Source organism: Idiotropiscis lumnitzeri, chromosome 3, assembly GCF_059441095.1.
Source record: "Idiotropiscis lumnitzeri isolate Australia: NSW breed Sydney's pygmy pipehorse chromosome 3, RoL_Ilum_1.0, whole genome shotgun sequence".
Taxonomy (NCBI): Eukaryota; Metazoa; Chordata; class Actinopteri; order Syngnathiformes; family Syngnathidae; genus Idiotropiscis; species Idiotropiscis lumnitzeri.
Window position 1 is genome coordinate 2,298,847 of NC_142393.1, and position 27,115 is coordinate 2,325,961.

General features: G+C 44.7%; 1 protein-coding gene and 1 long non-coding RNA gene across 3 annotated transcripts in view; both read right to left on the reverse strand.

Annotated features, from left to right (window-relative positions):
- Positions 1-4,812: 4,812 nt before the first annotated feature.
- LOC148339391 (uncharacterized) lies at positions 4,813-8,194 on the reverse strand. Its single transcript, XR_015842416.1, has 3 exons — positions 7,685-8,194; positions 7,326-7,558; positions 4,813-4,874 (listed from the first exon to the last, which is right to left on the reverse strand). It is a non-coding gene; the product is annotated as an uncharacterized LOC148339391 (long non-coding RNA).
- Positions 8,195-12,844: 4,650 nt separating this feature from the next.
- Positions 12,845-27,115, reverse strand: part of zeb2b (zinc finger E-box binding homeobox 2b) — a 56,180-nt gene continuing 41,909 nt past the window's right edge. The window contains exons 4-10 of one of the 2 annotated variants that reach the window (XM_088289657.1): positions 25,886-25,951; positions 24,773-24,961; positions 22,718-22,932; positions 20,284-20,392; positions 18,209-20,202; positions 15,018-15,120; positions 12,845-14,004 (exon numbers count right to left, since the gene is read on the reverse strand). In XM_088289657.1, the coding sequence (XP_088145783.1) occupies positions 13,430-14,004; positions 15,018-15,120; positions 18,209-20,202; positions 20,284-20,392; positions 22,718-22,932; positions 24,773-24,961; positions 25,886-25,951 (3,251 nt within the window). In that variant the 3' untranslated portion in view covers positions 12,845-13,429. Of the gene's footprint in view, positions 14,005-14,939; positions 15,121-18,208; positions 20,203-20,283; positions 20,393-22,717; positions 22,933-24,772; positions 24,962-25,885; positions 25,952-27,115 lie in introns of both variants that reach the window. The other variant, XM_088289656.1, reaches the window with a different exon arrangement.

Consider the following 27,115-nt stretch of genomic DNA (forward strand, 5'->3'; position numbering starts at 1 on the left):
CGGGTGGGGTTCCAACATGCCACAGTCACAGAAAGTGTTTGTCAGCCACGTCAGGTTTTGTGTTGCCACGGGAGACACGCACACACACACACACACGCACACAGTAGGCTACAGTAGAAAACAAAAAGTAGTAACGAGAAGGCCATCCCTGAAAAATGTCAACAATTTCTGCCCACACTGCAGACGCTGACGCAGCCTACGCGGCCCAAAGTTCACGACAACAATGTACGACATTGTGGCTCGCCGAGCGTCAGGAAAGTCATCCCGTTTACGGCAGGCATATTTGAATTTCAACTATGCTGGCAAGGAATTGGCGTAGGAGGCCGCTGGGGGAGTTCGCGATCCTGTCACATTTTACGCCACAAACCTGCAAAGTAATCCACGGAAAAATATGAATTCCTCGGCAAGAGCGGCGTATCGTTCCTACTTTTAGGATTCCAATTTGACCTTCTCCTCAAAAGGGACACTCACACGTGGATTTCCTTCCCGCAATAAACGAAACAGTGGCCTCCCTTTTTCCATTCCCCATCCTCGTGCGCAGCGGCACCAGCAACATAATAATTCACATCGAGATCATTATTCTTAATCCCTCCGAGCATTCCGGTAATGTTGGATCATTGCAGTGGCGTGACCTCAGGACAAACGGATGCCAAAGGATCCGTCCAAAGGATGACAAGTAATCTAAAGGATGAAAATTGCGGGGTGGCTCCCGTCGACACGGGCCGACATATTTCAACTCAGGTTTTATTTATTCACGTCTGTGTGATATCTTTAAAATAAGCAACGGAACCAAATGATTCCCATCAATTAGCGTTTTATCCTGCACGATGAGAACTTGTGTGATCCCTCTAACAAGTATTTATTTCATGCTGGAACACCGCTCTTCCTGGAAGCTCACCGCTATCGCCTGAGGACATGTCTTTTAAATAAAACCATCAGAGCTTTACGTACCTACAATTTGCATATTAAAGGCTGGCGAAGACACGAGAAGTCGAAATGGCTAAAGCAATCTAATCATCGCGCCACTCTGACTGGAATCCCAAACAGTTTTTTGGCCATAAGAAATGCAGCAGATTGGATTCGGTTTCCGTTTGACGCCGGTTCTGAGGGGGGAAAAAAATCATGCTTTTTTTCCCGCCGTACTCCAATAAAGGTGTAATTGCACATCCACTCCGGTAGTGGGCAGTGGCGCTCTCCTAACTCTACAAAAATGCTATTTTTTATAGTTGCAGTGGAAAGTGGGTGATGGTAGGGGCGCAAATTGTTTTCTTCTTGGTAGGGGGGTGTAACAGAAAATAATTGAGCACTGCATTAAACACAAACTTGCAGTTAATCGAGAAATCATACCCGCCCCATTATTGAACACGCCAGTGCTATCTCCTCATGAACTTGAAAGAAAAAAAAAAATTAAAATCAAACAGAGGACTTGTGTTTGCAAAATATGTTTGATTTGAGCGAGGATTACATTTATACCCAAATGGACCAGGAGGTGTGAAGAAAAGGAATGGGGAAACAAATTTGGACCGAACACGCAGAGAAAAGAGGCACATCCGAACAGAGGCTGACTCTGCAGCAAACACTGTGTGTGTGTGTGTGTGTGTGTGTGTGTGGGGGTGTGTGTGCGTGCGTGTCACGCTGATCACCTCTGATAGTCTGCTGCCCCATGGCTACACATGCCCTGTTTAGGCAGAGACAAGAAGACACCCGCTCATATCATGGTCAAAGACTTCAAGCACCATGGCTCAGAGGCGAATAGGCCGCACGACTGCGCCTCAATTAAAACACGCAGGCCGACACAGACGTCAGTAATGTTGGGCACGGCACCGCGGGGAAATTCGATGGACTGTCAACAAAAAGGATAGGTGAGAATGTAACCAGGGAAGAAAAGAAGGAAAATAAGTCAAGAAGAAAGATTATAGACTGAAAATCAAATAAATGATAAAGACACAAATTGGAGGGAGAATTTGGAAAAGATATGAGAACAGGAAAGGCACGAGGAAGCAAACGGATAAGAGTGAGAAAACTGAATAGGATGTGAAGTTAACTGAGGAAAATAAAAAAAAATAAAAAAAACGCAGGAAAAGCGGACAAGAAAAGAAATTATTACAATAAAAAGGAAGTTAGGGAATAAAATTAGGGACACAAAAAAAATTAAACAAAAAAGGTAAAAACGCAGTAAGTGAAGGACACGCGTGAACTTCAAGGATAAGTTGAAGACATGAAGATGAGTTCCAGGAAGTAGTCGCTCAGTTTGTTGAGCGGAGTGCAAAGTGCAGAGCAGCAAACTTCTCTGCCAGCGTCACTGTGACTTGGTCTGATTTGTTTGCCCCGTGGCAAAGCGGCGTCCTGCCTCGGCCCAGGCAGAGAAAGACGAGAGCTGCCCGGAGTCCGTTTGCCTCCCTGCGAACGGGTCACATCACACGCCGGCGTCACTTCCATGTCCACTCACTTCGGACCTGACCCACTTTGCCCAGTCCATCATCGTGTCCGCCTTGGCCAATAGACCCTGACACGCAGTGATTGGATGTGCGCAGTTAATTAAAGTCCTTCATGTGCGCTCATCGCCATCAGCAGATTGATGCTCGACCGCATCACGCAAATGAGAACGGGCCGAGCATTTGGGAAGGACTGGAACTTTAGTGGACAGTTGCCCTCAAACTTTGACGAATACAGTCAAGAAGATAGGAGGAAATCCAAAGTCCGAATTCTGTAATCGAGTTGATTTTTTGCCAACGATCGCTTTTGTTGACAGAATTTATTTATTTTTTTTCCATTATTCAATGATTTAACTGAAACTTGAGTGGCATTAAATGGAACAGTTAAAAACGGTGCATGTCCTACTTGGAGGAAAAATAGTTACTATTTGGCGACCATGAGAAATTTTTAATCTGATCCAATGGCCATGCCATGTGGGGACCTTCAAGGGTCAATCCTTGGACCCCTTTAGTTCAGTCTGGCTATGTTCGCCTTGGTGCAGATGCCATGACCATGCAGAAAACACACATCTGTATATATCAAAGTCTTACTTTGTTGCTTCTTTCATTATTCATCCAAGTATTTGTGTGAATGTTGCTGCTGTGACCACTTCATCGAAAATCCATCCACATTGGCCGGAAGTTCTGGCGCCAGCTTCTAGTTGCGCTTTCTTCTGCTACATTCCTCCACTGCTTTGAAACCAAACGGTGCTTTGCTCTTTGCTGCAACACACCTGATTCAAATGATCAGCTCATCAGCAAGAAGCCTGCTAGGTATCCTGTTCATATGAATCAGGTGTGGTGCTGCTGGTAGAGATGGAAAACAGGCAGGAAGGAGGCCCTCCGGACCGGAGCCACCTGTGCTCTCAAATTGTCCCGAGGTGTGGTTGTGATTGTGATTGGTTGTTTGACAATGCGTGCCCTGTGATTGGCTGGCAACCAATTTGGGGTGTACCCCACCTACTGCCCGAAGACAGCTGGGATAGGCTCCAGCTCACCTGCAACCCTCTTGAGCAGGCGTGGGCAAACTTTGGCTCGGGGGCCACATGCGGCCCGTTAAATGTTTTAATCTGGCTCGCCAAACTTGAAAAAAATTAAATGAATAAACCTTGTTCATGTTTTATTTTCTAAAGACATATATATTGTTGGAATGCTTTTGTTCACTTTCATTTAAAATTAAATGATTTTTTTTTTCTCCTATGCTCCTGGACTGGCCCCTCCGTCCAAAAGTTTGCCCACCCTTGCTCTTGAGGATACGCGGCTTGGATAATGGATTGAAGTCTTCCATGCCTCCATGACACTGGTGTCCAAACATGCTTGTTTGCAAACCTAAGAGGAAGAAACCACAGAGGTTAGTGTTAGAGAAATAATTGAGCTGAAAAAGTAAAAAATAGATTACCTGTTGTGACGTTGTGAGAGGTGGAAGCCTGGGGGATTTCCTCTTTGCTTTGTTTTGACCGTATAATGTTGCTAACACTCTTAGGTCAGTCGCTTTATTGCTTTGGTGGCATTTGTTTTGCTGTAAAATCCTATTACGATAAATCGGGGGTCGAGGAGTGCAGCAGGGGACATAATGCTCATTGACTTCAAAATGTACAGCTTCTTCCAGACTTGCCTGATGAGCTTCCGTTCCCAATTTATTCCGTCCTCCAGCATTTTATCCAGACTTAAATGTCGGTAGGTAGATGTAGGCTCAGATGGCCAATTATATCAAACTAAACTCTCAAAAGCAATATATATATATATATATATATAATTATTTTTTTTTTATTTATTTTATTTTTTTTTGTATATATATATATATTTTATTTTATTTTATTTTTATTTATTTTTTTTACATGGGTGTGTGAGCATGTCACAAAGGAGAAAAAAAAAGCACAAATGGTAGCACACAAATCACTGTAAGGTTGTTTATTGCAACTGTGCAACATTGTATGCAGTGAAATCGGATGTTTAATTGTAAAGAGAAAAACATGTTGTCTTTCAAAGTGGGTCAGCGTTTGAGCATCTGGCTGGAACGTGCATCCAGAGAACCATCTACTGCATACACAAGTAAAATGTGTTGGAAACGAACTAGAACCTTCAGTCATCAAGCGGACATGACGAGTCCCGTAGAATGTGACGTAACCCGAATGATAAGCTGGTGTTTCTGCTGCACTTTGTCAACGCTGACTGTGGAAGGCACACCCATATGGTAAGGAAAAAAAAAAAACTGTTGCTGTTGTCAGAAGCATAAAAGTGCATCTTAAGGGTCATTGTGATTCCCTACTTTCTCAAGTTATTGTTGTTATTTACGACTTACCTTTGAGTTTCATCGCCAGCCAAATCTCATCGCCTCATTCGATCCCAAATTTCATTGCTTGCACACGGCCTGGCTCCAATCGAGCGAGTCAATCTGGACTTTTAGTTGAAAAAGGATGGAGAGAAAAAAAATGTTTTTGAGCTTTGGGCCTTAGAAGTTGCTTTGGAACCTGGGCGACTGAGATGTGTGTATTTTAACAGAAATTTTTTTTTTAAAAAAGTGAATAGTGAAAACACCCACACAATTCTACATCATTGCTTGTCCCCCCCCCTCACCCCCCTGTGCAAATTTGGACATGATTACAAGTGAGAAAAGCAAAGGGGGGTCTAGCTTCATGGCAGCAATGGAAGATATTGCTCACACACACACACACACACACACGCACACACACGTCAGCTACAAGTACATGCATGCCCAGTAAGTCGACTTAATATGCACAGTTGCACAAATGGCACGACTCGGAAAGTCTCCAAACCTCACTGGAGGTGAAAAGTGTCCAGGAAGAAGTTGAACAATGGTGCTCTGTGGCTCTCGCGTGGCAACCATATTATACTTTTGCAAAAGTCTTTGATGTGCAAAAAAGCTAAGCCAAACTAAATATTGCTAGATTAAGGGCTCCGACGACACTGTTTTTTTTTTTTTTTTACCCGCTTTAAATTGTCCGAGTGGAGCATCATCACACTTCAAAAGTTCTCAGTGGAAAAGTCAGTGATTGAGGCAAAAGTCATCTCATTACCAGCAGACAAATGCACATAATTCTCCCTTTTTTTTCTCTCTCTCTCTCTCGCTCCCTTCCGGCTTGTCCTCAAAAGGGAATGTTGTCAACCATTTGGGGGATTATAGTGCACGACAGCTCGAGCACTTTTCACTTGAGGTGTCAAGGTTTCACCGGCTGGAAGAGGAGAGTTAATTCCTGCCAGGACAGGCGGCACTATGGAATCTTTACAAATTCTGCGTGGGGCTCCTGAGCGCCTTGTCATCCACTACACTGTTTGTGGCCTCAAAGCTAGGTTAAATATGTCATTTTTTATCTCTCTCACGCTGAGATACATATACACATATCTACACACATATATATATATATATATATATATATATTTATAGATATAGATATAGATATAGATATATATATAGAGAGAGAGATATACGGGCACGTTACCCGATATATTTTGTCGTGACCTGACCTGGGCACCTTTCCGTCATCGCCCTCCGATTGCCAACGCTGACTCCACTTCCTCTTGGATAACATTATATACATTTGTATAATAAATTTAGCCATACGAACGGTTGTTTACATGCATTATCCACTTAGGGTATTATCTTTATCATAAACAACGCGAGACACTTTTTACCCCCCGAACAACGGCGAACACAGCAATCGTTACACAGCATACCGGAATCTTTCTCAGACTCTTCGTCGCAGGCAGCAAATTGATAGATGAGCTCGGACCGGGTCGCGCTGTAGAGATGGCGATTAATAGCACTTCATCCCTTTGATTAAATTAAACGCAAATAAAATTTAATTCTAGATGCTAGCTTGTTTTGACTCTCAATTGCTTCTTCACACAACCGCACTTATTGCTTCCGTGATTTTTCCTATTCACGCTCTCTCGCTTTCTCTCTGTCGATCTCTCATTTAAACCTAACTTCGATGCGTGACAGCGACTTTGAACACAAAAGCGACCTGCTCACAGTACAATCCGACATCGAAAAAGGAGACCGGCCATAGTTTTCCCAAAATGCGATTCATGCGCGGACGAAAGAAATGACCACAAAAGTTCCAAAAAAGTAGCCAGTATACTTGTGGATGCGCAGCGAGCAGATCAATGTGATGAGTGAATTCTACGGAGGTTTGCTAACGACTGACCATGTAAAAGTTCCCCTCTGACATCTCGGCTGCTCCACACGCTCATTTTCCTGAGATATTAGCCAATTTAATTACAGTTAAGAGCATCAAGGAGCAACTTTAACTCTAATTTGCAGTTCATGAACTGTTTTTGAAAATGACTCTTAATATAATTAACTTCTGTCATTAGGCTTAATCCCCGCAGGCTTTGGGGGGGGAATGCTTCCTTAAAGACATTACATACATGCAAGGCCACATTCATCCTTCGGCAGCAGTAAGGTTGGACCAGGAAGTCCTCCATGGAATAATTAACCATTTCCATGGAGGGCGCGCAACACACACAAAAGTCCATTCACAGCCCCGGAAACGAGGAACAATCGCACAGCAAGTACAAAACATGTTTTAGATGATAAAAAATGAATTTTCTCACCGATGTTGCAGAAACGGCCAAACGAGGGCGGGTAAAGGGTTAACGAATGCTTGCTGATTTTTCCTGAACACATTAACCCCGTGCTCACTCAAACTGTCACGTCGTGCTCGGCTGAAGAATGCTGCCTAATTACAGCAGATATTTTACGTCCAAAATGCTGAGCTCTAATTAAATCAAGTTGTGAGTGCCGATGTGGCTTCATAAAAAATACATGCGGATCCCGAAGGAAAAAAAAAAACCCGGTCATTTCTAAAAAGGAATTGGCCCCGCTACCTTGATGGCTAAGTGATGCTTTGCTTAACGTCTCCTCCGATGAGGTTGAGGACGTGTCACTTTGTCTTTGGCGGCCTTTAATCAGGCTCCAGCCACGCCGAACTGACCGCTGATTTTGCATGATATGATTACACCTTCCATGCTGTGCGGCGTTGTGAATTAGCCTCCCTCCTCTAGAAAACGTGTAATGAGCGATGTACCCTGCGTCCAGCTGGGACCCATGATCCGGCATCCTAATCAGCCGTCAGCACAGAAAAAGAAAAATAAATAAATAAAAAAGCTGCTGTTGCCGGCATGTTAGAATCTGTGTTTGTGCATATCAAAAGATTAGCACTTTGGCAAAACACATAATCACTTACCCCTTAGTGAGAGGGGGGGGGGAGAGACTCTCCTTTGAATGTCGGGAGGATGCTACCGCAGGAAGATGACCAGCTGCATGTTTGATTTGTGAGGCCGAAGCTGCTCACAAGCGCCGGAGTTTTCAGTACGCTGTGTTCACGATTTGCAGTTTCACCTGAGAGTCGACAGCAAATTAAACTTGGGGGAAAAGCAAATTCACTCCAAGCCACTAAAATTGAGAAGAAAAAAAAAAAAAAAAGCTTGACTTGAATGCCGTCGACATCGACAGTGTCGAAGCTGCAAACAGGATGGGGCCAAAAAGCAAAGAAAGAATCCAAATGGCCATTTACAAGTATGCTGATGACTTTTTTTTTTTTTTTACAAATAATTGTTCATTCCTCGGTGTCGTCTTGGTCTTAACAAGAAGACTGGTTAAATGCCAATTGTAATGGAGCCAGGAACTATCTCGAATTTGTATTGATACGATCATATGTACCCGTCGCTAAAAAGCAAAGCGCAGAGAGTCTCTGTTCCCGAAACGCTCGGGGGGTGAGCAATCACTGCCAACTGTTTTTGAAGATTCTTCACGTCTTCCTTGTTGAGCGTGTCAGGTGTTCCTCGTTGTCTCGCTAATTTGTTCGAATTCAGTTCCCTGTTTGCTTTCAGTTCTTATCGGTCAGTTGTGGAAGTCAGTTGTGCTCCTGACTGTCTCGCCTTGTCAGATAATTCTAGTCCTTGTTATTTTGTACTTTTGATATTTTAGTTTCTCCCCAGTGCCATGTTTGCATTTTTTGTTTTCGCCACATTAAATAGTCCTTTAAGTTATTCCTGCCTCACTTCCTTGCATTTGGGTCCTCCTCCCCCTCAAACTCCACGAAAACCCTGACAAGTACGACATCAAACTGCAAATGAAATAACAGCAGGCGCTACTATACTTTGTCCACTCAACTGTCCACGCTCGCACCTTCCTATCGGTAGACAACAACGTGCTCCTCCGCCTACCTCCAAGTCGAGATCATCCTGCAAAGTTCAAAACCAACTTTATTTCAACTTCCTTAAAAAATTGACAGTCCAGCAGGGGGCTCACCTGCCTGCTTGATAACAAAATCTCTCCAATGATTTGACTCAGACAGAAAATATTTGCAAGTTCAAAACTCATCTTGGTGTGATTTTATTATTTATTACTTTTATGATTTTATTGTGATTTACGTTTAGGCCTTCTGTTCCTCTCCTTGTGTTCCTGCTTTTATTTGGAGAAAAAAATGGCACCAAAATAAAGACTGCGCTTGGCTTATTTTTCATATATTTAGCGTTTGTAGAATATTTATTCATGATAATGTGGGCAGAGAGTCCAAGAGTGATGCCGAAACATTAGGCGAGTGTCTTTCATCAGCATCTTCCCCCAAAGCCCCACCCCCACCCCCTCCTCTTCAGCACCGCTGGCATCAGGCATCACCACCTGCTCCAGGCCTCATTCCGCTCGGGCCAGAATGAACAGCTGGCCGCTCTTCTGACGCTCTGATTGGTTAATCCCTGCTGGTCACTTGTGCCTTCTCCTCCCTGCGTGTCATTGAACTTTCTCTCGCCGAGCGCCAAGACCCTCCTCGATCCTTTGGACGCTCACGTCCTTCATGTGCCCCGCAAAAGGACCGGGAACCGTGTGAGGTTGTGCACATCATTTAATGCGGTTACAAGTCTGATTTCAATCTCACTTTATAATTTAGTGGGAAAAACTAATTGATTTGGATCCATTTTGACCCATTGAAGATCATTACCAGCTCGGCTAGGATTAGCACCACTGTATCTCTCTGAGCAAATTATTGTGCTTATTTTTTATTTTTTTCAATTTTTTAATACATCGAATTTTTAGAGAGATGCAGGTAAACCTTTCTAGATACATTTGTTTGATTTTGATTGAATCTCAATCTGCCCTTGTTTTTCTTCACATCTGCTTTTCATAATAATAATAAGAATAATAAGAATAATATGTAGTACACTCATATATTTATGAGGTTCAGTTTAGCAACAGATTGAATATTTTTTTTCTGAAACACCACATGTAAATAATGCATGGTAAAATCCATACCGTAACTTAAAAACTCAAAATATCTCAAAAACAAGAGATGTGCTTAGAAAATAGAAAATGTGTTTTTTTTTTGTTGTTGTTTTTTTTTTTTATAAATCAGTGTCAAAAACAAATTTAGGGACACTAAAAGCCATCTCTGCTTAAAAATTGATGTTGCCCTATCATAAATGTAATAAATATCATAAATGCTTTTTGTCAAGTGGTTGCACAAATCAATTAAACTACTTCGATTTCACAACTACTTCAAAAATGTTTCTCCATCCAGATGATTTTATTTCAACCACTTGACAAAGTAAAATTGAGTCAATTTAAATCTTCTTTTAGTGCATTTTTGTAAATTTGATTATGTGCAATAAATAAATGTTATTTAATAAATTGAAAATGTCCCAAAATGTTGAATATATATTTTTTAATTATTGGCAACAAATGAATTAACTAAACATTTAATGAGCCTCTTTATAATCTAAATGCTCGATGGGCCGGATGAAAGAACAAAGCGGCTCGAATGCGGCCCGCAGGCCGTACTTTTGCCAAGCCCTGCTTTCCATTCACGGTGAAGCTCGCCGTCTCCATGACTGCGGCTCTTTGCTTCCATATTAAAAATGCTGATTATGGTTTGCTTTAGATTAATCCAATTTGCAGCCCCGGTGATGTGCTTCGAGAGCATTTTGACAACACGAGCGTATCGCTGTCATTGAGCGCCGCGCAGCCATATGCCCGGCCCAGATTGGCGGTTTGTTTTGGACAGCTGAGCTGCAATGATTCACTGCGGGGCTTCGTGGAGACCAGAGCTAAGTGTACATTTCGCCTGAGGCCATAGAGCTGCTTGCACACGCGCCTCCGTTGAGTCCTTTACATTGAAAACACCCTCACACACTGTCTTGTTCTAATCACCGTCGTTTTTCTCTGCAGCAATGCAATATTGCATGGACGTGTGTGTGGGTGTGTGTGCGTGTGCGTGTGTGTGTATGTTGGGGGGCTCAGTTGACAGTGATGCACACCCATGCTTAACACAGAAACCGTAATATAGCAAATATAAATATTTACTTCCAGTAAGTGGTAATATATACAATAATGTCTTGGATGCGAGGTCGCAAGTGAAGCTCAGAAATAATTGTTTTCTTGTTGAAATCAGTCAGTAAATGAAGTGCACCAAAAATCAATCCTGTTCACGTACACTGAGCTCAATTGCAATTAGAAGCGGGCCGCTACTAATAGTGCCAGACGGTATTGATCAGTACATGCAAAAGCAGACTGGATCGCTTTCTGCCGCTATTGCAAAATGACCGAAGCGCTTCACAGCGACGGCCCGTTCTCCCCTCGACTGTGGGATCATTTCTGTCGTTGCCTCGCTCACTCAGCACTTTGCCGTTTGGTTGCAGACTCATTTGAGCGCACCCAGCCTGACCTTTGACCTCCTATTCGGGTGAGCCAGAGAGCATGTGCGTTAAAGCAGAAAGATGCGGAAGTAGCGGGCGCTCGGCTCATTTAATGACAATCCTCACCCACCCCGACGCTACAGCCGCGCTGGACAGAATGGCTCGCTCCTTCAATGCCCGTTTTTTTTCGGCATGTCACATATCAAATTCAACAACTAATCAGCATTTAGCCCCCCCCCCCCCCCACTCCCCACCCCCCTTTCATCCACGAGATAGTCTGCGAATGATCCGGTGGCGACGCGATCGATGGGAAAAGGCAAATCTTAGTTGAGATGCTTGGCAAGGCTCGACCTTTGCTGCTTTCATCCGGGCCTTTTGATGTTGCCGCTCATCTGCATGGAGCGAGCGCAGTGAAGGGCGTGATGGAGTCCACCTGTCACTGCCGACTACAAACGTGGGAGGAGGAAAACGCATTTTGTGACGATTATTTCCTGCAGCTCAAATTAATTGGTGTTTAAGATCAAAATAGCTTTTTTTTTTTTTGGTAGAGATTCATGTGTAGCAAAACAAGCACTTGACAGAAGGCCTGAATCTTTTTTTTTTTAGTGAGCTTCCTTTTAAAATGTGGAATGTGTCATTCAAATAAATTTGACATTTATTTTCAATCAAAATATCTGCATTGTTTTGTAAATAAATTGCACTAGGAGGAAAATATACATGACTGTCATAAATTATAGTCATATAAATAAATAAAAAGAACAGATGTGTATCAAAAGTAAAAGAGCCAGATTTGAACTCCAATCAAAGTGAGCAAAATGCTTAAAGAAGTAATCAACCGAATTTGTCGCCTCCAAACAAAGACGCGGCAAGTGTTTGGTATTTTGTAATTTGGCTACTTTTATTCGAGCAGGGTCATTTTCAAGAGAAATTACAAATCAAGAATTCAATAATACTTTTACAAAGACATTTCAGGAAAGATTCTTCTTCAGTCATGATATCATACATAGTATTTAACAGTCCCTCTTCATTTTTTTTAGCTTAAAAAAAGAAACAAAGATGAAGAAAGTGGATTTTTTTTTTTCAGTTGAAAATACAGTGTTTTCACAATTGTATAAAAGTTCCCAAATTTGGAATTTTCCATTATGTGGAAAATAGAGGAAATAAAATAAAATAAGATTAAACTTCGCATTTCACAATGTTTCAAAACACAATAAATGCTCTCTTTACGTAAATTTTGCCCTATGATCAACACCATGTTCCTTTTTACTAAAATATATCTATATATTGAAGACCTATAGTACTGTACACAACAGTATGAAATAAATAAAATTAGGAAATATAAAATGGGCCACATAAATAAGTTTTTTTTTTCCAACCTACAAATAAAATGAATGCAATTTGCTGTTTTTCCAAAAAGAAAAGAAAATGTTTGGTGTAATACTGACAAAGAAACATTGCACAACATAATGTAAACTAAGTAACTGCTGCCTAGAGTCTTAATACTGACACGGGTGCCGCAGAGAACAATGGTAAACCATCCCATAATACTGAAGCTGGTTAAAAAAAAAATTAAAAAAAAGTAACCTTCCTTTGACACAATACGAGGGTGGCACTTGCAGAAAACACACAGGTTAAAAGGTTTGCATATAAGGCTTCTTTTTCATAAAACACCTCAAAGGCTTCTTCCTTCATTTCAATCCCCCCTCCCCCTCCCCCCTCTGCCCCCGAAGCGTCCAGAACCCACATTTTCCCTTAAGACGGAGGCGCCACAAGCTCATCCTCCTCCTCTTTGACCCATATCCTTCACAGTCTTCATGATTGGAGGCCTGACACAGTGTGGCTGCAGGTGGCGGAACCAAAGGTGGGTGACGACAAACACCAACGGGCTAAAGGGGTGCGCAGACCCCGCTGCTCTTGTTCCAACCCCCGTATAAATATATACATAGGCAACACTTTCTTTTGTTTGTTATTTTTTTTTCTTCATGATTATAGAAGCGGAGTGCAATTTGTACAAGTCTCTGTTTTGTGCTATAAATACTATGGAACACGGGCAGGGGGAGGTTAGCACCACACTCATGTTTAGGCCGTAGGACTGTACATTTTATTCTTTGTTGGGGTTTGCATAACGCAGCGTCAGTCACAAACCCCTCCCCCTCCCTTCGATGCCGCTACCTCATTGATTTAGCGGTCAAAGCTTCCCGGAAGCTTCAGGCACGTGCACGTACGGTTTAAAACGTCCCGTCTTAAACCGAGCAGGTAAGAATACTGAACCGGAAAAGAAACGTCAAACGTTTTTCCGACTACATGGCGTCCTCCATGGTGTCCTCGCGATCCGATTTGGTTTCCATTTTGCCATCCAGCGAGCTATCGTCCATCGAGTGCTCTCCGTTCTCCTCTTCGTCCCTCAACGTGTCCGGGTCCGTGTCCATGCTCTTGCTCTCCTCCTCCTCCTCAAACTCAAACTCGTCCTCCCTGCGTCCCATCTTGCCAAATTCTTCCTCCACTTCCTTGCGTCCCTCTATGATCCCTCCGTTCACGCCGTCGTGCCGCAAGATGGCCTCGCGCTCCGCCAGCTCCGGGTAACCCTGAGGAGTGATTCCCTGCAAGTAGGCCCGGCTCATCAGCAGCTCCGTGGGCTCCAGGTGGCCCTTCTCGCGAGCCTCTCGCTCGGCCGCCTCGCGCTCCTCCGCCTCGCGCTTGCAGTACGAGTAGCGATGGTTCATGTGCTGCGAGTACGAGCCCGAGTGCGAGAACCTTTTGCCGCACTTGTCGCACTGGTAGGGCTTCTCGCCCGAGTGCAGGCGCGAGTGCTCGATGAGATGGTGCTTGTGTTTGAAGGCCTTTTTGCAGATCTGGCATTGGTGCGGCCGCTTGCCTGCGGACACACAAAGCAAAGAGCGCAGAACGTGAGCGCCGCGACACTGGTCGGAAACGCCACAAGAAAAAAAAAAAAAAAAATCACACAAAAAGCAGAGGAAAAGCAAAGAGTTTGATGAATTGGATGGCGTGAGGCAAAATGACAAAACGGGACATCGGATCTCATGTTATTCAAATTGGGAGCAGAAAGTGCGCTCGCATTTGCCGGCTGACATTAAGGAAGTTCCCTCCTGCGGCCCAAACAAAGAAAGTCGTCGGCGCGGCGCGTTCGTCAATGCATCGTAAATACGCCGGCTGAGGAGTAAAGAAATCGGAGCTCAGCTGGAGGTGGGAGAGGGGACAAGCTTATCTGTAAATAGGATTGAAGTTCATGTTGATAGCGAGCCTGCCGCGGGAAGCCGACGCTTCTTTTCGGTTCAACTTTTTTCTTTCTTTTTCTTTGCAATGTGCCCCACGCGCGAGGCGAAACGGCTTTTTAATCTCCTGCCCGACCACTTCCCTTCTGTGCAGGACCAGAAGAACACAGCGACGTGAGCATGAAAGCGTCGCTGCCCCAGCCGCCCGCTTTCATGCCCGAATAGATAAGACGCGCAAAAAGCGGCAAACACTAGACGAGAGATAGCGTCTGAAATGAATGATGCAACCCCGTGAAAGAGGAACTTTGTATGCTAACAGTAATGAGAGACTCGTTAGTGGCGCTCTGAAGGTGCTGATGCGATCTATCGCCAATAACAGAGCGGCCGTCCCTCATCGGGATAACGACTAGCGCGACTATGTCCACCCTGTTGATGAAGAAGCAAGTTACAAGATGTGCAACAGAGGAAGGAGGAAGAGGAGGGGACAAGTTCAAAGATTCACTGAGGATTTTCAATACAAACATTGACAAAAGGAAATATAATGGGGTTGGAAATAAGGGTCTAGAACAGTATATACCTGTGTGTTCATATTTGTGTCTGAGAAGGGAACTGCTCTTCTGGAATGTTTTGTCGCACAAGTCACACGCGTACATACCACTTTCAGTCTTCTTAATCTTCTTCCGCGACAGACAGGAGTCGGGGTCTGTCATGTCGTCCAGCCCTGACATGTAATCGGCTGTAGCATCAAGCAGCTCGCCCTTAGCAACGACAAATAACAACGGAAAAGACAAAGAGGACAAAAAAAAAAAAACACAGTCAATTAGGGCTCACAATCAAAGCTTTGTGCCACCAGCGCAAAAATTCCTATTTGTGGATGTTTTTTTTTTTCTTTTCAAACATACCGTATTGTTTTTACTTTAAAAGCCGCTACTTTTTTCCCTCGATTTTGAACCGTGCGGCTAATACAAGGTTGCGGCTTTTCTGTGGATTTTTCTTTCACCACTCGGGGCGCTCTATAGTTCAGAAAAGACGCTAAAAAAATCTCTTTTTTTCCTCTTGGGTGTGTTTTATTTTAATGAGCAAAGTTATTGCCGTGTTAAAAGGCACCATTTTAAGAATCTGTTTATGTACCTTTATGTGCATTCACAGGACAAAATTGTTCTGTACATGCAGAAAACAACACAATTCTTTTCAACATAGAAAATGTCGTTTTTTTTTTTTTAGAGTTGCTCCGGCTTATATACAGGCGCGCCTTATAGTCTGGAAAATACGTTATACGGTGTTTCTCACACTTGTTAAGCTTCATAAATGTTACTTTTACAAAGCAAAATGAAGAGAAAATACAGAATGGAAGCGGAACGCGAGCTGCTTCCAACAGCAAACATCTGCTTAGTGACTATGTTAAAGTTTCTATTTTTATCCTCGCCACCTTAACTAGAATCCCGCATTTTAGCCCAAATTACAATCCTGGCAGATTAATGAATTCAAACCTTCTAGAAATCGAAACCAAATTGGCACGACAACAGTTGTTCTTTTTATTCATCTACTTTAGGAGCAACTTCCGCCAAGAGTCGGGAAGGCAAAGACCGGTTGTCATGGGAACTTGTTGGCGCAACTTTCTGAGTTGCGGAATGTTCTGAGTGAAGCGTATTAGTGTGTTTCCGAACCGACACACAATTTTGGGGGTGACGAGCACTAATGATCATGGTCTCGGTTTTTGTAAGCAAAATGACCCTTTAAAAAATGGTGACGTTTTTTGGAATCGTCCAAAAAAGAAGGGAGATAAATAGCAAGAAAATCCCCCGACTAGCTAATTGCAATAAATGAAGTTCTAGTCACAATTGAAACCCTGCGATAGAGTCGAGCCGTAATAATTGAACCACCAAGTAGCGAGGGAACACTGCCAGTCATTTTTTTTTTTGTTAGGAACATGATTTAGGGCGATGTTCAAAATAGGGATGTTCAAAATTTGGACTGATTGACTTGAGGGTCCGAATTTGATGTAAACATTATTGATACAGTAAGGGTCCAAACTCTTACATGAAAAAAAAGCAATGAACACGACTTTTATGCGGCTTACGCATGAAAAGGAGATTTGTGAGGTGGCCTATTGTTTCTCCCTTCACTTGAGTCACTGGGAGTAGCGTCGTTTGAAAAAAAAAAAATCTCTTTTATGATGAAGACAAGTGCGGCGCGTGAATTGATGGAGAACAATGTTCCACGGCGAGAGGAACCGCGATCGCAATCAGAAGGTGTGACGTGTTCCTTTAATGAACTTGACAATGCAAGGATGTTTTAAGATGGGAGCGCGCTATCACTCGGCAATCAATTTCAACTAAACGCCTGTAGCTGTATTTTTAAAATCTAATTTAATAACTTAGAATGAGAAACATTATTAATACTTTTTTTTTTCTTCATCAAAATGGTTCACTCTATGTTAAACAGCCCTCAGCATGCAGTGGTAATGAACATGGGGCCGGTGCATTATTAAAGCGCACTTGGAAGCTAATCTCGCTTAAAAATGCAACGGAGGAGTGGCGGAGTGGCGGAGTGGCGTGGGGATGCTAAGGGGAATCTCCGCGGCGGGTTTTTGTCATTTCTACAAATCCAAACATTCTGGGACTTCTGCAATTTAGTGCCAGGAAGATGATGAGTCAACATTGGGTCTCGTGATCGTAACGACGGTTTTTAAAACCGTCGACTTAAAACGAACATGGTTCATGACTGGATTAGTCCAGATAGTGGTGGGCGGTCAAGGCCTTATCTGCGGAATCAAGAAATCATTATCATTTTTATGATAATTCTAATAATTATATAATGTTGCGTTTTTTTTTTTAGGTTAGAATTTCTGTCCAATCAAAATTCAGCTATCCTGTGTTGCTAGGCAGATTTGATAATTCAGATTCTTAGCCGCGGGCGTCTGTTCTGTGTGTGTCAACGGCTCTGACAGTTGATAGACAGTTGCAAGAGCCAATCAGATCACCAGTTGGTTACAGTGAGCCTTCTCGCTGGCCTTACGTTGATGGTTATGAACGCGACTTGTGATTGGATACTCACTTTTGAGGGGGCAACGCTAAGCGGAATCAACACATCCGAATACCAGAAAGTTGTAACTGGCGAGCGTTGGAAAATCAAAATATATTCTTGCTTTTTTTTAACCACAATGGCCGAAGGTGGATTTGAATGCAGATACACTTCCATCCATCCATCCATCATCTGTACCGCTTGTCCTCACTAGGGCCGCTGGAGCCTATCCCAGCTATCTTCGGGCAGTAGGCGGGGGACACCCTGAACTGGTTGCCAGCCAATTGCAGGGCACACAGAGACGAGCAACCATCCGCGCTCACACTCACACCTAGGGGCAATTTAGAGTGTTCAATCGGCCTGCCACGCATGTTTTTGGGATGTGGGAGGAAACCGGAGTACTCGGAGGAAACCCACGCAAGCACGGGGAGAACATGCAAACTCCACACAGGATGGCCGCAGCCGGGATCGAACCCACGCCCGATGCTGTCTCTCACTGTGAGGCCATCGTGCTAACCAGTCGGCCACCGTGCCGCCGCAGATACACTTGCGAAGCCATTTTCAAGTCAGACTTTCAAGAGAAGCTCTTTATTGAGTCGAAGCGGTGCAACACGTCTCTCCCTATTTTTTGTCCAGCCATGATGTCATAAATGATGGTAACTTGAGGGGGATTTATTCAAGTCGGACTAAGTAGGACTTCACTGAAGGCCTAGGTGGGTAATGCACGGCCCGCCACTGAGTACAGATGTGTCTAATGAGCGCAGATATGAGTTGAGATGGTGCCGCCGGAAGCCGTCACAGAACCGCAGGTGGTTTACTTACCTGGAAACCGTGTTTCCGTTGGTACTTTCTCCGCTGTTGCATCTCAGCAAACGTAGCGGCACCAGCTGCGTATGTGTAGGCCATGTGCGGTAGGAAACCCATCTGTTCCATGCCCGGGTAGGGCCTGAGTCCGGGGATGCTGGCCTGCATCGGAGGCATGAACGTGGCTGGTGGGAAAGCGCTTTGAGGAGGAAGTGACGTGTACATGGGTTTGGCGGCAAAGGGGTTAATGCCAAAGATGGGGCTAGTGCTTTTCTCCAGGTGGCCATTGTTGGCAGAGGCGGAGAATTCCTTCTTGAGATAGGCTAGGTTCAGAGGCTCCTCAAAGTGCTCGCGTGGCGAGGGGACGTTGCTCAGGTCGACGGTAACGCTGTTGACTTTCGGTCGGCTCTTCACGGTGAGCGCGTGCTTGGGTTCCTTGATGAGCCGTGGAAGCGAAAGGTCGAGCGGCTCGGCCTGCAGGTCCTCCGACACCAAGCTGTTCGGGGTGTACGAACTGCTGTGCGAATGTTTGGAGGACGTGGACGACAGGTTGAGCGGCGACGGAGTGTTGCTGCGGGAATGGTCCAACTTGTCACCGCTGGCTTTGGCCTCGCCAACGCCAAACTGGTGGTTTTTCAAATGTCTGAGGGAGTTGTCACAGTTGTTGTGGAGCTCGGCAATGGCTGGAGATGTGATGCAGTCGCCGGATTTGATTAGAGACATTGGCGACCGCGCCGCCAGAAGGTCTTTGGGGGGAGTGTGGTGGTTGTTGCTTCCCACAACCATTTCCGCGTTGTTCTTGTGCTCGAGCGGCGGCGTTCTGGTGCTACCAAATGGAAACATCTTCCGCTGATCAAACCACTGCTTGACGAATTCCTGAGGAAGGCCAACGGCAATGGAGATCTTGAGCAGCTCTTCGGAGTTGGGTTCCATGTTCATGGCGAAATACGCCTTGAGCACAGACATGTGGTCCCTGTAGGGGTGAAGGGAGCCTGTCAGTCCCTTTTCAGACAAAATGGAAGAGGTCAGATGAGCGTTCTTCTCCATGAATATATGTTTGTTGGGCATCAGGTTCTCGTTGGGTTGGAGCACAGCTTTGATCTCCTCGTTCATTTTGCACAGGTAGCGCTCGTGTTGATGGAGCGGGATGGGGCCCGGAAAGGTTTCTTTGCAATACTGGCATGCGTACGGCGTGAACATGTTCTCGGAGGCCTTTTCCTCCATGCCACCTTCGAGCATGTGGTTGGATTTCTCGTGTTTGATCTGTCTCTTTGGGTCTGCGGTCAAGCTCTGGAGACAGGCTTTGGCTTCGTTGACCTTCTCAAGCGTGTAGTCGATGATGCTTTTGGTAGCGCCGTTGTGATTGACGAGCGGAAGACCGACTTGTTGGCCGCCTGCCGATGTCAGGCCCTGTTTTTGCTCCTCCACCTGTGAGCCTAATTCCTTCATGTAGGCTGTAAGCTTGGACAGCTCCTCGGGTTTGCAGTCCATTTTCTGCCTGCACACGGTGTTGTCTACAATCTGGAGGACCTTTTGCACCTCACTCAGGTTGTTAATCAGAGGGCCCGGGTAGCCCAGAAGCTGCGACTCCAGCCCGTGCATACCCAGGTGCTGCAGAGGGCTCTGAGCTGTTGCGTTGTGGTGAACCCCCAGCGGACTGTTGCCACCAACTCCCCCGTTCATGAAAGGCCCAGGAGCGCCGAATCCATGCGAGGCCATCATCAGTTTATAGTCGTTGAAGTCAAGCGGTTCCGTCTTGATGCTCAGGTGGTTGTTGTGGTCAGCGAGGCCCACCGGCTTGCCGTTCTCCAGCTTTTGCCGCAGCTGGGTGATGGCAGTGTTGGTGGGGGAGGACGAGGCGGAGGTGGGTGAGGAGCCCGTCTTCATGGTTCCGCGCATCCTGCCGTTGACGGCGATCAAGCCGATGCACTTTTTGCTGCTGATGTGCGAACTGTAGGATCCAGAGTGCGAGAAGCGCTTCTTACAGTTGGGGCATTCATACGGTTTCTCACCTGCAACGGAAAAACCAACCCAATCAGACGTCTGGCACAAGACTGACACATTTGCAAACATCTTTTCGAGCGGACACTCACCACTGTGGATGCGGAGGTGTTCCTTCAGGTGGTGCTTGTACTTGAAGGCCTTCCCGCACTCGGTGCACTTGAACTTGCGGTTGCCGGCTGCTTGGTTCAACAGTTGGTGCTGTGGGAGGGACACGGTTGGCGTCAGAATTCCGTGCAGACACCACAAGATAAAAGGACGTGGCCAGAAGTGGTCAGCGTTACACGAAGCAAGCTACACTCGCTGCTGAACGGCCACAAGCGCTGGCATTAACAGAGACGATTCGGCACCTTTTAATTTCCTGCCTGCTCGACTCTCTTTAGAATTTGGCAGCCCAGAAAATAATCTATATTTAGCGTATTTCCCTTCATTAGAGGCACTGATATGATCTACTTTTCATTCATTTCACACGAATACGTGTGGTGTCACCCGTCATACCTGTATTCACACCATTTTTGAACGGTTACAATTCCTCCATGACTACATGGGCATCTAATTAGCACTTTGGACAATCATCAGCAACCGGCATCTCGTCTGATTGTTTGAACCGGCTCACCCATTAAAAACATTCACTCCGAGTCAAAGTGGAGGACATTTTAATTTTTTTTTCCCCCCGAGCTCAGTCAAGAGAAAATCGAATGCCCCTCCTACTGCCGCAGTCCTGACAAATGCCGGGGTGCATGAATTCCTGGCGAGACAGATGGTAGTGCACAGGACACTCCGAAGAAAAGCTCCAACCTTCACAGATCAAGCGGGGAGAGTCGGGGGGGCCCCCGCCAAGCGCCGGAGAGAACCGCGCCACTCGTATGTTGCTGAGTTGCATAAACAAACAGCAACAGCTGCTTCGATGCCTCCGCCCCCCTCCCCCTTACCGCCTCCTCCCCTTCTCCCCCTGAGGACCTCTGCCCGTTAAAGTTTAGTCTCACTGCTAATAAGACACTCTGGGCCCTTAATTGTGAATGGCACCAGCAAAATGCTTCATCTCGCCTTCATGCACTGGCGCAGTCAATGGCGCCACACTTGTGGGCGGGGCACCGGCAGGATGCTTGCATATGTATAAGATCTAATTAGTCATATTCGGGCTAATTGCTTAAAAGGAGGAGGAGCATTAAGACTTGTAAACATATGAGAGCACATGTTTACTGATGGGTACATTCTTGCTTATGCTAATGCGAGGTGTTCTGGCGCTCGCGAACGCGGGACGGACAGGACGGAAAGGACAAAGACGGGAAAGGGCCAAAGAAGCTGACGGTGGGCCACGCTGCAGCTGATGTTCAAAGTTAACACGAGTGGTGGAGCAGAAGGAGCTGCGGTGCTTGAACAGGATTGGCCGGCCGTCGAGAGCGGGAGCGGCGGCAGCATGGTAATGTGGGGATTGGGACGGCGAGGCATTCGGCCGGCCCATCTGCTCACGTTTACATCCAGCTGGTAGATCAGGTGAGAGTGCTGGCTGATGACATGGAATTTAGCCTGAGGTTGTCGTCCCGTCTCAGGAGACGAGTCAACACGGCGCGTAACATGGATTTTTTTTTTTCTTTTTAGTTTGTTTTAAAGCACTTTTTTGTCGCCTCCAGTTTTCATTGGTGTGAATACACTTGATGGGATGTTGCACTTCTACAGCTTTTATATGGCAATCAAGATTTCTTCCCACCATGTTCCGATTAAATATGCGAGGAAAAAAAAATGCACGTTTGACATTTTTAAATGGAAATCAATGTCCTCGTTTTTTTCATCTAAAATTTTCATTACATTTCAGCAAAATGTTTACTGTGCTGGACAGGGTGAGACGCTGAGTGCAAAAACTTCAGAAATGATTTCTATTTCAGTTCACTGTATAAGCAAGCTTATTTTATATTGTGGATCTAAACACTTTAAGTCCTGAATTTGACCATTTTTTCACTTTATTTAAAATCTTCTAATTACATCTCAAAATCAGCTAAATTACATCTTCAATGCCATAATTTAACATCCATGACCGATGGCAGTGTTTCATCCTCACAGGGCGACTCACATCCACAGTCATGAGACACACGAATAAGATATATCTCCGATGTAGGTTGCGCAAATGTCGCTGCTGTTTATGCAGTGTGTGCGCGCGTGTGCGCACGTGTTTGCGTGTGATTCACCAGAACAACATTAAAGACCAGGAGCAAAGTTAAGGAGCTGATAAAAATTTCCAAATTGGAAATTAACACAATCACTGGATCGTGAACACGCGGCAGCAAAATCATATCAAGGAAGGCCATCAAAAAACCATTTAGGGCCTCAATTAAAGTTATTACCATTAAAGGAGTCGCATCTTCAAAATGCCATGAAAAATTAATAATGATTGCCAATCAGAAAAAAAATGATCTCTCTTCTCAGAGGATCAGAGCACATTAGAGATAAGATGGAGGTTGTGTGTGTGTGTGCGTGCGTGTGCGTATTGGTGGTGAGGTCCGCGTGTAAGGAAAAGAAATAGCTAACCTGATCCCTCGCAGGCTTGTGCGTGGCCATATGTCGCTCGAGTTGAGTGCGGTAGGCGAACGTGTAGCTGCACAGCGGGCAGGCAAAGTTCTCCTCATTCTTCTCATGGCGGTACTTGATGTGCTCCTTCAGCGACGTCAAGCGCTTGTAGCCCCGGTCGCAGTAGGGGCAGGTCAACAGTTGGGCGAAGGCATCTGGCGTTCCAGGTGGCAGGTCTGCATGGGCGACGGAGGGGTAGGAAGGGAAAGCGGGCCAAAAGGTCAGCCAATCAATGGCAGCAAATGGGCGGCTTGCCCAGAGTGGTATGGGAGACATCGACGCAATCTGCTGCACATGAGCGCCACCGTGTCGGCCTGGCACGCGCGCACGCGCACACACACACGCAGAAGGCCTTGGGATGTAAAAGACTGCAAATACTTTGGTACTCTAGAAGGATTTTGGTTATTTATATTTTTGGCAACTTTCACCATTACTCAGTAAAATTATTTATTTATTTATTTTCATTCATATTAAGTCCTGCCACGATACATATTGAAGGAAATGAAGACAGAAACACCTGCCGCTCACGCAATATCTCCGGCCGACTGAAATTCCTCCAATGATGAAATCCGAGGTGATGATTACGAGGATAATGTTCCACACACGTGGGCGTATGACAAGGAATGCTTTTGGGATTAGGTGCCTTTTACGCCAGACATAAAAAAAAAAATTCCCCCTTCACACCTGCCAGGTTAAATACGTTTCTTTTATTCCAGCAAAGTCAAAACGCCACCGTTCCTTTAGTTGTCATGAGCTTGGTTAGGCAAACAATAAAGCTAGCGGCCAAGCTAACATGCTAGCTAACTTTGCTCATTAGCCTCACAGATCTTTAACTACGCCGCTGTAATAAATTGCATGAAAAATGAATAAAAACATGATAAAAAATGAATACACTTAAAATACTTTGATACATTAAATACTGTTTATGTATTTTGTCTTTTACTCAAATAATCTGATACGAGGTGACTTTAAGTTATTTTCTGTTAAGATCCTGAAGACTCCACACACATACGCACGCGTGCACACACATCAGGATGGCATTTTCCTCACTGCTGTCCCTTTTTCAAATCATTCTTTCCCACTCATATGCTTGCCATGTCTGCAGCTTGACCCCACTCCCTCAATCCTCAATCCCGGTCCGCCTGCTGGGACCTTCAGAGGTGAACTATCTGGTTTCTGCCCAGCTGTTGCTTGAGACTGGAGGTAAACACTGTGGCATCCGGCAAATCTGTGAGACCAACAGCTGTCTGCTCACGTCGGGCAAAAGAGCTGCTGCAGCTTCTCATCTCTCATTCTCAGTTTTTTTTTTTTTTTTTTTTTTTTTTTATCCAAGCACACAAAGCAGGAGGCGAACTGTTCATAACAGGCACCATCGTATCTCCATTTGGAGATTAAAACAAATTGACGTCTAGACTGGCCATTTGAGTCTTTCATTTTTTTTTTTTTCAAAAAATATTTTATTTGTGTTAATGCAAATATAATAAATGCAATAAATCTTTCAGAGGATGAGAATGCTTGTCTAATTTGGTTATTTCCAACACTAAAAATATATTGCTGGAAAAAAAAAAAATAGTACCTAGTGCTTCTCTCATGGCCATGATCACGTTCAATTTAGATGTTTTTTTTTGTTTTTTTAAATGTTTGATGCCGAGTTACATCTTTTATCAATTTTGGGTGAAAGGTGTAATTAATTGCAATATTCTAATTTAATTATATTTAATTTAGACATACATACATACATACACACATACACATATATATATATACACATATATATACATACATATATATATACATATACATATATATATAATTTTTATTTTTTATAGCATAAATAAATAAAGAATAAATAATAAATTGGAATTCGAAGGCTTCAAAAAATGAGGATAAATGGATATTAATGAATAAATGGATGTATGGATTAACTAAACTGGTGTTAGCTGAAAACTTAATGCAAAAATGTCCACAATCGAGTCGAAAACATGGTCGACTAAATCAAGTTTCAACATTCCGTACCGTTTTCCTCTGGACCTGCTGCCTCCGGCGTCCCAAGTCGGGACAGCTCCTCCGGGGCTTCTGGGTAGATGATGGCGGTATCGCCTCGCTGGAGGTACTCCGCGATGCTCACCACGTGGCTGTCGCTGTCGCCCAGCTTCCTCTTGGTAAAAAAGTCCTCAAACTCTGAAGTGCAATTGACGCTTTTGACTAAAGGAGAGAAAGGGATAACAAACGAAGATACATGTGATTCCCTTTTTTTTTTCCCTGAGAGATGCCCTGCGCAAAGATTTTGGGAATATCTTCCTCAGAGTGTGAGGTGAAAGCTTCTGTGGGAATACGCCTAAATTATGGGCTAGGCGTGTCGTGCTGCGCTGCTAAAATAAGAATCGTAAAATAATCCAACTTGAAATCACAGAATAAGCATGATCGAGTTAATTCATTCTTGACTGCCAAAACGCAGGTGATTGCGTACATTCGTGAATACATCAGTAGCAGAGCACGAATGTCACGTTTCAAGATCGGCGGACTGGTGGATTGTGGCTTTGTTGGTTGGAGCCAAACCAAAATTACAGCGGTGACTTGTGGTGCCAAGATGGCCACCCTCGCTAAAAAAAAAAGAAAATTGGCGAGCCTCATTAGTCGTCATGTGAGTGACATCTCACATCGGATCGATTGTGGTTAACAAGCCTTTTGGATGGCGAGTCAAGGTGAGCATTAAAGCGCCATTGGTGACAACTTCACTGGCCAATTTGTAAAAGGTCAAGGTAGCAAATATTTGGTTATCAGGAGCAAAAAAAAAACAGCAAATGTCATCGGGGCCAATGAATGCCTTTTAGCGGCCACGATTGCATCATTTACGGTGTTCATTAGACTTGTCCTTCTGAGCAAATTGCGGGAATTAAATGGGCTCGTTATTTGTGAAAATGATAAATGTGATACATTTTAACCCAGCCCAGGAGGAAATTACGGAGACTCCGTCACAATGACAAACGCTTGTCATCTTTTCTCCAAAGCATAAAAACATTGGCCCATCTCCCTCCAATTTATTATATACGGTAAACTAAAGGATGTTGTGTCTGACAATTACATTCTACACGGATGCAAAAAAAAAAAAGCAACAAATTGACTCACCTGTCCCATTTCCAGATATTTGCAAAGTGGCATCCGGTCCCAAAGTGTCGAAATCTTTTATTTCATCTGCACAGAAGAGCGACGCAAAAGGGGCGGGGATTGTGGAGGAAATGGACAAAAGGGGGGCGGAGTGAGTGCAAGGCAACAAAAGATGAGACGAAAAAGCTGCGGGACAAATCAAGGCGCTGCTGTGCAAGTTAGCGCATCAGCGCTTTGCTTTCAATGCTCAGCGAAAACTATCATGCGGAGCAGACGGTGATTTATTTACCTTTAACGTGAATGAGAACAAGCTGCGATGAAGCACAACATCCACCTGAGCAATTGTTGAGCTTGAGCCAGCATCCGGCTGGAGCTCATTACGCCCCGGCTGTGATGCCAACGCACTCCTGCACGCGCACGTTATGCCTCCTTTATCGCATGTGAACAATTTCATCCAAAGCTGTTTCGCGCCGCGCCGCGGTGCGCAGCGCACACACGGAAAATAACACCCCCCCCTCGCACCGCAAATTAAGAGTTGCGTTGCCATGTTTGCGTCGTTTGATCCCTTACTACGTGGAGCGACGTTTTTTAAAGATTACCGATTGTTCGAGTCAATGAGGTTAATGGCGCCGCAGACAACCAATGTGGCGCTGGCACAGGTGAGGTGCTTGTAAAGTCAACACAAGCTCGTAAACAGAGTCTGCACTCCTTATTGATTTTTCTGCTCATAATTAAATCGACTTAGTTGCAAGAACACGGAAGCCGTGTTTCGTGCCTTCGTTTTACTGGGAGACACCATCTGATGTCACTCGGCAAGCCACAGGAAGAAGGCGGAGCCAGAAGTTGCGCCGTTCCTAATGTTTCCTGCACAAAAGCCAGAAGCGAAAAATGACTTTTTGTATTTTTAGCTGACAATGGACTTGATGGCAGTGTAGGCTGTGAACACCCCCACTCTCTGGCGTCTGGAGGGATTTTTTTTTTCTTCTCCTTTTTTTGATTGCATGTCTGCCAAGCGACATCAGAACCGCAGCTTGAGAATAAACGGCTTTTTAGTGGCATAAATCATGAGTAACAGATTGAAATATACCCACACAGCTCGGATTTCAGCACATGTGCGTGTCCTCACAGGCCGTGTTTGCTTTGGCTAATCAAATTTGGCTGCATTCTTTTGCCCTGACGCAAGGGGATGACCAGTGGGATTTACTGGTCCTCCTCTCTGCCCTGTTAGTGTTTACCTTGGAAAACATGTGT